We start from the raw sequence: 11,878 nt of genomic DNA, 5'->3' as shown, positions 1-11,878 counted from the left end.
TGGGCCGGAGCAGTAATAAAAGGGTTAAAGATTAATCCGGATAAGACCAAATTTATTTTATTCCCCCTCCCCCCAAAAAAACTCATATTTGTCGCTTCAAAATAAATGGTGTTAATATTAAGCATGTTAGAACCTTAAAGTATCTTGCTTTGATATTTGATGGATGGTTAACATGGAAATGGCAACTTGACCGTATTCAAAAAAAGGTAATGAATTTACAAAATTAAATTATGAGATATTCTAAGATAACCTGAGGTGTAAATCCTCCGATATCTCGTGAAATTTATCTGAGAAAAACTGAAAAGCTCCTTTCTCAGACGGAGTTCTAACTTGATTTTCAGATTTTATAAAACTCAGAAGTAAATTGATTCAAATTCAAAGAGCTGTATTATGAACAAGTAGTCTCTAAAGGCGGCCATTTGTATAAAAATCCTGCAAAATTGCTTCAAAGCGGAAGATTAAAATAACTAAACATTTACTTTTAATTACATTTAAATCTTTTATGTATAATTAAAGCATAAATTTAATTTGTACTTTCTTTAGAATTTCGATTTTGGCTTTAGAGTAAGAATTTCAAATGATAATGCAATGTTCTAGATCGGGCACCATTGAAAATCAGAATCCTCGAAGTCTGTGCAATACAAAAGCTTTTAGTTTTACGTTTCAGGTGTTGAAGTTTTTTTAATAATTCTTTTTAACTTATGCCATCAATATGTTTTGAATAATTAACTTTTATGTTGAAAACAAAAGTCAAGTGCAGAAACTGAATCTGAGCGATATAATGTTAATTTTATAAGACTAAATCAAAGGTTGGGATTTCCGAATGTAATTAAATGCCGGAAAATGATACTACAAAACATTTTTTAAAAATTGTTCGAACTCAAAAATTTATTCCAATAGAATCGTATGGCAATTAAATGATATCATTCAAAACATAATTTTTGTAATTTTAAAGGATGATGTAACAATAATTTTAGTATTATAAGAGTTCTATAATTTATAACCATAAAAAAAGTTGCTGAAATTAGTTAATATTAGAATTAATTAAAAAAAATCGCCCCCCCCTTCCAGAATACAATCCTGAAAATACCTTACACGTCTGGTAGCTCTAGGTTCAAAAATTTGTCTTGTAAAATGCCAATAGGCATGCTTACATTGCGTTTTGTATTTAGTAGAGAAAATAGCCAAGCATGATTTTCAACAGTTTAATACATAAATTAATAAAAGTAATCGCTAAAATCACCAATCAAGTTTTACAAAATAAAAAACTTAAAAATTGGGAAATAAGTCAAAAGGAATAGAAAGATTTGAATCCATTTTCATTTTAGTAACAGTGTTAGATAACTAACCCTAATTTGACATGGATTAACAGATGTCAGGATTTCCATATAACTATATTTCATGTGTATTGCTTTAATACTGTAAAAATACATTGGCACTTGATATTTGAATTACAAAAAAGTATATTCGGAAAACATTCTTAAGGGGGAAAAAATCCAAAATCAATATTGATAGATAAGAAACATTTTTTTTTTCACGCGAATACAGTCCCTATTGGCTGTTGATGTTTATATAAGACGCCTGTGAGTCGAAAAATTTCTTTTCTTTGCATTTCTTTGGTGTAATCCATCATATTCAGCAAAAGTTCTGGCTCGAGGTCAACAAATCCATCACTGGTGACATCATAAATCTGAAAAACAATTGCTTGACCAATGGTCGATAATACACAACGCGCTGCCACAGACTCCATTTTTGATAACTTAAGCGCGAGCCATTTTTTAAATATTAATTTTCTTCCCGAAATACAACACTGAACTTTCTAACAGGGAAACAGATGGCGAGGTGAATTATTTCATCATGAGATTCTCCCGTTATTTAAAGGATAAAAGAATTTTTTTTATTTTTTAGCTCCTCAAAATATAATATCATTTGTGATTGACTAAAAATCAGAAAGTGAAAAAATGTCAATGCCGAGTGAGCCACAATTCATTAAAATTCAATGCTGTAATTTGAATGTTCTTGTGTAACTCCAAATACTAAACCAGGTTCCACCGAAGAACGTTGTGTAAGCGGGTTTGATGCATGTTAAATCCGTCGGGGCCAACGTACTCCCGCTGGTGTGGTGTGGAAGCTTGAAGAGGGAACTGCCAGCTCAGGTTCGTCCTCGTCATCAGACCGCGGTTCAAAATTACTAGTGTGGCTTTAAAACGGGACGTTAATATAACTAAACTAAACTAAACTAAAATACTAAAAAAAAAATAAGATAATGTTAATGATAACACAAATGAAAAGAAGAAAACGGAACTAATGAGCTATCTACGCTACACAATTTTCTTATGAAGTGTTTCATCTGAAGCTACAATTCATTCATAAATTACATTTGCCTCAATAATACAAGATAATAACTGGTTGTATGCTTAATTAGGTTGATATCTACTTTAATAGACCCTTTCACATTGCCAAATCGCCAAAATAGTTATGAACAAATTAGAAATAGGGTTGCTACAAAAATGATTGTTTGCTTGTTTGGATTACCATATTGTTGACAAATTCAAGGTGTACATTAAACTAGATTTCAACCTTTAAATGAATATTCATCATTTTTCGGGAATGTATTGAAATAAGGAATATTTTCATGTTCATTTTAAAAATTTTCTTTAGTGTATATTAATCTGATGCTTTGTTTTGCAAACCTCGTAGTGATAATTTTTAATAAGACAATCAAAGCAATAATAATAATTTTTAAAAGTCCCTAAGAAATAATTTTTTAAAAAAGTTTGTCACGAAAAACAGTAAATAGATAAATAATTTTTAAAAAACAGTCAAATTAAGTTCTTTTATCTGTCTTTATAGTAGTTTATTAATTTTTATCAAAATGATTAAACATTCGTTAATAACATAAAATATAAATAATTTCAACTAATCTCAATATATAAGTAAAACACGAGAATTAACTTACTATTATGGTGTTAATAAGCTACTTCAGCACTTTGAACGCTACCGACGAGATATCTCGTCTTTCAGATACTTCCAATTAAATTGGAAAAATTGGAAATTAAATTGATACCATTAAAAAAGATTATTTTTTGAATCTTAACACATTCATCGCCTAAGGATGAATTAAATAAAAACTCCATGAAAAGACAAATATCAATGGTGGTATCTGAAAGACGAGATATCTCGTCGGTAACGTAAGTGTTAAATCTCATTTTGACAGAGTGTTTATTTGAATTCATTTTGTGAAATTAAATCGTTAGAAAAGATAAATAATATTAGACATTAAATATGTAAATTCTCGCTATATCTGTCGATCTTAACGTTGTAAAATTTTTCATTTTCTGTCACCAAAACATATCCTCTCTTACTTTTGAATATATTTTCTACATTTTGAAAGAACTCTGATTAATATATTTTACTGGAGGAAGTAATGTAGCAACTATTTATTTTGTAAATTAAAATTTGAATTATATAAGAGAACATCAATAAGTAACAAACATGATTTTGAACACAATAATAAAAATACAATGAACGACAATATGATACGGAATTGAAGATCTCATTTCCATTTCAAATTGTTATTAAGTGCCTTTTTTAATTATTGTATTCAAAATTATGTGCAATACTTGATACATCTTGGTATAAAAGTGGAAATATTTCATCTCCAAGTTACCTTTTGTACAAGTTTAGCTATATATTTTGTGTCTATGGATATGTCATAACTATTTAGTATATTAAACAAATGAAATGTATTCACAAAGCTAGAATTATAATTAGAAAATTGATTCGTTCTAAATCTATTTTTAAAAGTTTACTTAGGCATTGTTCTCTATTTAGATTTATCCATAAAAACAATATCTTGTACGTTTTATGTTACTAGTGTAATCTTCAAGTACATCTTATTTACTGTTTTACATGTTATAATGGCATTCATCATACAATTCCAGAATTAAGTCATTTAATTTCTACTCCAACTTTAATACATAATTTGGTTCAGAAGTAAATATTTTTATACTTATAATAATTGTAAATGTCTGTAAAAAATAAATCTTTATATAATTTAAGACAGTTCAGGTTTAAATTTATTTATAAATTGATAGCAAGTGAATAAAATCTACAAATTGTAGAAAGTGAAAATGAAACATTACATATTTTCATTTAATAAGGATACTTTAATGTTCATTGATTCATGTCATAATATTTTTGAAATCATGTTCACTCTATAGATTGTTAACATAATATAAAGTATTAATTGAAAGGTAAATATTTTCATAAAAATTCATATATTCCTGTTGCTTTTCTATATTGATGTAACTGTACAATTTGTCTATCATGAACTTAGTAAGAGCAAATTCGTATTCTATCTTGTTTAGTATTATTATTTTTACTTATTTGTGTAGTATATGTATATAATGGCAATAAAATTCATTTAGTTCAGATTTTATGCTTGTCACAAATCTGAATTAAATGAATGTTCAATTAAATGTAAAACATTGGAAGTACTTAAAAGTTTGTAATCTGGAGTGACCACAGTGATCCTTTTATTTATGCAATAGTGTGTTTGTGTTTTACATATTATTTGGCAAATTATTTTCTTCATATACTGTCAAAAGAACGCCCTTAAGTAGTCATTTTTTGTGTCAGTGACTCTATGTTCAAATGTAAAAATGATTATTTTCTATCAGACAGATGTAAAACTTTCAATTCTTATTGTGCATGAATTGTTTACTCATGTACAGGAGGATTCAAAAGTGTAATATTAGTGGGCGTGTGTAATAGCAGAAGGTTATATGTTGATATAGCGTCCTAGTTCACCAAATGTGAATCTTTGCTCCACCATTTAGTTGATGATGTTGTTCAGATTAAAAAATGATTAGTAAAGGGCACTCTTTGACAGTATGTGAACATAATATGCCAAATAAAATGTAAAACACAAACACACTATCGCATAAATAATAGCATCACTGTAATTATTCCGGAAAACCAAACTTTTAAGTACTTCAAATGTTTGGTGTTATTGCACACAATATGAAATTTTGTTACTCATGTGAATACATTTATTATTACGCATTATTAAATCTTGTGATTCATATATTATCTGATATATTATTTTCTATTCATTTATTAGCAAAGTGATCCTTGTAGTGATCACCATCTTTTGAGACCTTATGTACTGTCAGGAAAATGACTTGTTCCTATATCTAAAGACTTTTGAATCCCCTGCAAATATTGAAATTCATGCATCTTGAGATAATTATAATATTAGATTTCAAGTGTAATAGTTTTTTTTTATTAACTATAATTGAATTGAATTTCATGTTCTGTATATGATTGTATATTTCTATGAAATTAATTTCTGACTTTTTTTTTCAACTTTCTCTACTGTTAATTAGATGGCAACTGCTTTATTTTTGCTTCAACCAGCAGTCCCTAGAGCACTTGAAATTTAATGAGTTTTATGCAATTTCTTCATCTTGAAATACAATAATTCCTTATATGTTGTGGCGAACAGACAAATTGGGTAAGTCAAAGACATCTTAGAGATATGCTAATATGTTTCTTCTTTATCATTATGAAATCCATAAAACATCTGATTATGTATACAATAATTATAAATTGAAATTTATATGTTGATTAATAAGTCATGTCAAATCTTGTTTAATATGAGTCATTTAAGAAATGCAATGTGATAAAACATTATATATATATATATATTTATTTATTCATAACATTTGCATGTTCACAGAATCACATGTTGTTACAATATTTTAAAAATAGAATTCATGCACTAGATTGTTATTTGTCAGAAGCAAAAATAACTCACCTGCAGGTAACTAGGCATTTAAGTATTCTATACATCACCAAATTATTTATAAACATATCACTCTGCAGGTTAAAAAAATTAAATCCTTGTTCACATTGAGCTTTTTATATTATACACAGGTATATTTACATTTATACAACTGAATACAACACTAGAGTCCTGTACATAGTAAAGTACATTGAAATTCTCATAAATATCATCACGGGAAAAAAACAAACAAAAAACAAACGGAAATTGCATCTCATTCTGTGACTTCCTCACTGGAAACATATATTACCTCATTAAGCTCTATATCTATCTCACTTGCCTTTCAATATGATTCGATTCATTCAATGAAATGAGAATCACACAAATTAAATGCTACATAAAATTCTTGTTAGTTTTTCTGTATTAAAATACTTATCGTCAATTGTTTTACAGTAAAATTTATTATTCAGTAATTTGTCACAGATATGTATTAATTATGTTTGATCTTCCCAAAATGAGTTTAAAACTACAGTACGTTAAATGTATTAAAATCACAGGTGGATACTAATAAAATCATTAAATTAGTAATGATCATATGATCAATTATATCAAAAATAAAACTTTAAAAATGTTAATCTGCAACACAAACTTTTAAAAAATATTATGCATTATTTTCTTGATTAGGAACACCGATTCACAGAGCTATTTTTGATCCATAAAAACCTTGATTCAAACAAAATAATAATAATTAGCCAATAACATTAATAAATACAAAATTTTCTTTGTCCTTTGCATAACGAAAATAAAATATCCAACATTAGTGTTAAATCCAAAAAAAAAAAAAAAAAAAAAAAAAACATATACTGAAATGCACAATTTCATGCAAATTGTTCAAAACTTAAGATTCGCCTTTATCGAGGAATTCAAATTAATTGACCCCCTTTCTTCGAGTAAAATTCCAGCATTTTTTTAACCCTCAACTCTGAACAATCTCATAGGAAAGAGTTGCAAGTCAGTTCCAGCTGAAATCAAAAACAAGGAACTTTCTCATGGCAAAATGCAAGTTTGATTCCACTTGATGGAAGACTTCAAAATTCGGAGTCCCAGCCTGTGACGTCGTCTACTGGAAGACCACTAGTATCAGGAGGGTAGTTGTCGAAATTGCTAGTATCTATACAGTGCCTCACCTATAAAGAAAAATTAAATGGAACATTTCAACAAAGAAATTTTAAAAGAAATAGGACAAGAAAAGAAATATAATAATCAAAGCATTCAAAATATATCTTTTAATCAAGTAATAAATATAAAAATCGCCACACTTAGCCACTCTCTTTGCCAGTTGATTTTTAATTTCAGTATTTCATACTAATAATTACTTTTAATAATATTTAAATGTGGCTTCATGCACTGAGGTGAATCTACAAAAAACAGCACCCTAGCCTAATTTCTAAAATACAAACCTCAAATTCCCTTTGTTCCAAAAAATATTTTCTCTGGAAAGTAAATTTAAGTGGAGCTTAAATAATTATATATAAAACATTTTTGAGCTAATGTGGCTTAGCAATTAGTTAATATATATTGATTATTCAGGCAAGTAATTAAAATATTTATAACAATTAAGCGATATATATTATTTATAAAGGTAATCATTAACCAAAATATAATTAAAATGAGCAAAAGCATTTAAATTATAATTTAAAATGTAATCGAGTAGAAAATTAAATGGTACATTATGTATGATTACTTTTTAGAGAGAACCTGATTTGATCAATAAAATGCGTATTGATTTTTCTAGTAAATGCAAATTTTTACACAAATAACTGTTCGAATTTCTTATTTAAATCCTTTAGTAGTGGTTAAAATTAATAATTTTTGAAATGATCTTAAAAAATTGATATATCATTATGATGCTTTTTTCATGAAAGAGTCTATATTTAATTATTATGCAATTATATTTTTAATACTAAAATAAGAACTGTCGATCTTTTGTTGCATTACAGATAAAAATGTTAAAATTTAAGTTATGAAAGTTGATAAAAATATATTTGGAAGATTCGAACATGCATCTCAAAGCAGTTTTTCAACACTTAAATTAGTTTTAATTAATCAAAATTTCAGTAATTTTAGTGATCATTTCTGAAAATATCATACAAAGATATTATCAACTGCATCACCTTAAAATTCAAACTTTCCCTTTATATTAGTCAGGTAATTTTTATTCCCAATTTAAAATTTTTTTTAATAAATTTTTGGAGATATAATTTGCAGCACTAGTTTCATTTGTTTGAAATTAAGTTAGATTTATTTTTCATAGAAAATTGAAATAATTTTCCTTTTGTTGAAAAAGTTTAGAGTATCTCATAACTTTATAAATCATAAAATTTTATTTTGTTCTTAAAAAATGAAAAGTTAGTGATTTTATAGTTAATAAATATTAGATTCTCTATAAATCTTCAGCATTTATTTTGCTTTTAGTTTAAAATTAGATTTTTCATGTCATACTTTATTAAGGGTACGTATATTATTTAAGCAAATGACAATCCAACTTATTTTCAGATTTTTAAAAAAATATAGCAATTAATACGATATAAGTATATAACTGAATTTATCAGACAATTATAAATATATAATGTTGCATTATTTATGCAATTCTAATGTTCTGACATATTATTTGAATGAATTTAATGCCAGGTATGGAATAATAATATATTTATTGCAAAACAAATTTTAATTTTAATTTTATTATTAAAAAGATGGATAAGAGTCGAGAAATTCAATTCAAGAATATATTTTTAAAAAATAATTAAAGTTTTTTTTATCAAATTAGAATTAGCAGCTGGTACTATAAATTTTAAACTGACAGTTAATTAAGGATTCCTTTTATTTTAATACTGAATCAAAAATTTAAATAGAGAGTTTTCAAAAGAGCTTTTAAGATGCATTGTTCTTAAGGAAAATATGCTTCAGATATTAAAAATGAATTATTTAAACTTAGTCCCTCATAAAATTAAAGATTTTTCACTATACTTTTGTGAATCTTTATGAAATTATTGCTATTCTGGAGTGTAATGAAATAATACAGAATTTTTTTTTTTGATTAACTATTCAATAAAATAGACTGCACAAAAATTGAATGATTATTGACAAGAAAAGCTTCTTAAATTGAATCAACGTGTAAAATAGACATTCATTCCAACAAAGGAAATATTTTCAAGTGTAATACTAATATTAAGCCCCCCCCCCTCATGAGCAAGATTTATTTCCAAATTGTTCTAATACAAATTTGCAGCAAAATTATCCAATTAATAAGTATCCCATACTGCAATGAGAAATTGAACTTGAAGTCCAATTTCCCCTTGAATTTACACTACTCGCAAGTTTCACTTACATTATGGAGATGTATTTGTCTTAGCTTTATAATCAAAACAATTTTTTTAAACATTCATGACTCATTTGTCTGTGGCAAAACGATGCATATGGAACAAAAATAGAAGTTAGAATTTGGAGGCTGAGATATTTCATTGCTTTAAATACTCAGATGACAAAAAGAAATCTTCATTTTTACTTTTAAGAAGTTTTATTTTAGATCTAGAGAGCAATTATTTTAAAGAAAGCACTTTTAATTAAATTCAACTAATTTATTTCCCAATTTTGACCCCCCTGGTAATTGTGTTAGTGGCATTTGACCTGCTTGTGCTACCTTAGTTATGCCATTGTTCATGCAACTTCAAAATATAATTAATTTACTATATTTACACAAACATTCTAAATCAAAGAGTATACATAAACACATGGCTCTTATTTTTTTGTAAATTGACAAAAATAAGGGCTTTTTCAAAATATTTCGAAGGTAAAATAACTTCAAAAAGTCTACATTCAAAGATAAAAGGTGGTTTCCTTAATAAATTATGTCTACAACGATCATTAATATAGTCTTTCAATTTTAGCAATTTTTAAAAAAAATAGATTATGGAAATAACTAACACAAATTATAATTTAAAGATTTAAAAAAACATGTGTTTAAATAATACTTACTCTTGGTAAGATAGGTGGTACAAGATTTCGATTCTTCAAACCATCCCAATTAAATCCGTCAAACCATCTATATAAATAAATAAATACTTTAAAAACTAATAGAATGAGCAATCAAAAATAAGTACACACATTAGAAAACCCTTGAAACAAGCACTTAACTTTTAACAGTATTATTACTACTTAATAAATTCTAGAAAACTTTCAACTATAATTATTTAATATTGTATCTTCCTTAATCTTATACAAGTGATATCTAAAACACACCTTATGGCAGAAGAGGGTTTAAAATTATTTCTTTGAGTGAAACATGCCAGCTTAAATTAATGTACTAAAAAAATGATGCCATATGCTGCTTTTAGATTAAAATTCAGTTATAAAATAATCACAAAAAATTAAAGAATTTTTATAGCAAACTGGTTGTTGGCATTACACTAATAAAAACAAATAAAATGTAACACCAAATTATATACTTATTAAAAACTCAATAATATTATTTTCAATATTATATTTGCAGATATAATAATCAGAACAAGGGATATTTTTCACTCACTTGTGCTTTTGAAGTTCTTTAATACCGCCTTTTTGATAACCTATTCTTTCTGCTGGATTATCCCTATAAGATACAAAATCATCAATTAATTTTTCACAACATAATTTAAAAGAATATATAAATATTTTCCAAATTCAATATATTGGTGCAGTATAGTTATTTTCAGTTGCATATGTACTCATTGCAAATTATCAACATTTTACTTTTTAGAAATATGAAATTCATGACATAAAAATATAAATACAATTATGCAATCTTGGAAATAACTTGTTGACTACTTTTATCCCTTAAAAAAATAAACAATCAAAATATTTTACATATAAAGGAATTATAAAAATGTAGAGAAATACTTACCGACATAATCTTTTGATTAGATTAGTAGCATTTTTTGATATTGTTCTAGGAAACTCCATAAGATCAATGCCTTTTAATATAATGTTATATGTTCTCATAGGATCTGGAGCAGTGAAAGGTGGTCTAAAAATTCGAGAAACAGAATTTGTAAGTTATGTGCTTTTAATATATTTTGTATAAACAATGTATAAGTTAAAGTAATCAAAATTGAAAAAAATTGCATACCAATATATTTTTAATTGACACAGATACTGAATAAATTAGCAATTTTGTTACAAATGACAAAGATTTTTTTTAAAAAAACCAGGAACTAATAGTAAAATAAATTTATAATTTTCGAAAAAAAAAAAAAAAATGTACTGGCGATGCTAAAATGTGCGATCATACTTACGTTCCAGTGAGCAATTCAAATATGAGGACACCCAAGGACCAGAAGTCTGCTGAAGTGTCATGGCCTTTGTTTAAGATCACTTCAGGGGCAACATATTCTGGAGTACCACAAAAGGTCCATGTTTTGCGCCCATTAGGTAATTTCTTTGCAAAACCAAAGTCAACCTTGAGAGGAAAATGATTTTAAATAAACAGAACAACAACAACAAAAAGTATTATAAAAGATGTTAAACAACAAAGAATTATATTTCATAGTATTTAAGTCAACAAATGAGCTGCTGAAGAAATTATAAAACCTAGATTTTTATATATTTCTCTAGCCAATAAATCGCATTCAGCAAAATAATATTAAAATTAAAAAGAGCTCCACTTTTCTGCAGTAAAAAGTTATGAAGCTTTGAATTTCATTATACTTTAGGGTCCCTTTAAAGAAGAGCCTTGTATTGATTGACATTTCTTCCTGAAGGTGAACTATGGAATGATTTTAAATAGAATAATCAAAGCTGTATAACTTGATCTTGTTTTAGCTGCACAGAAGTGAATTTTTTAAAAAAATTAAAATCCAGAACATAATTAATGGTACTGGAAAACCAAAAAAAAAAAAAAAAAGTATATTTCTATAATTATATACCTTTTTTTAATAGATTAGAAATTAGCAAAGTGATTAAAATGCACACTCTAAATCATAGTATCGGCAGCTTTAAAAATCTGGTTAGTTTTTTAAATGCCTGTATATTATGTAATATTGAATGAAAGCAAAA

At 26.5% G+C, this 11,878-nt stretch overlaps 1 protein-coding gene across 2 annotated transcripts in view; it reads right to left on the bottom strand.

The window, feature by feature from the left end:
• Nucleotides 1–5,718: 5,718 nt before the first annotated feature.
• The window catches only part of LOC129966865 (cGMP-dependent protein kinase, isozyme 2 forms cD4/T1/T3A/T3B-like), a 122,761-nt gene continuing 116,601 nt past the window's right edge, over nt 5,719–11,878 (bottom strand). Inside the window, exons 14-18 of one of the 2 annotated variants that reach the window (XM_056081466.1) lie at nt 11,119–11,282; nt 10,728–10,850; nt 10,374–10,436; nt 9,824–9,890; nt 5,719–6,975 (exon numbers count right to left, since the gene is read on the bottom strand). In XM_056081466.1, coding sequence (XP_055937441.1) covers nt 6,877–6,975; nt 9,824–9,890; nt 10,374–10,436; nt 10,728–10,850; nt 11,119–11,282 — 516 coding nt within the window. In that variant the 3' untranslated portion in view covers nt 5,719–6,876. The remainder of the gene's footprint in view (nt 6,976–9,823; nt 9,891–10,373; nt 10,437–10,727; nt 10,851–11,118; nt 11,283–11,878) is intronic. The other variant, XM_056081467.1, reaches the window with a different exon arrangement.

Source organism: Argiope bruennichi, chromosome 4 (assembly GCF_947563725.1).
Source record: "Argiope bruennichi chromosome 4, qqArgBrue1.1, whole genome shotgun sequence".
Lineage (NCBI taxonomy): Eukaryota > Metazoa > Arthropoda > Arachnida > Araneae > Araneidae > Argiope > Argiope bruennichi.
Note: the sequence above shows the minus strand (reverse complement) of the source record. Positions and strands in the feature narration are given on the sequence as shown.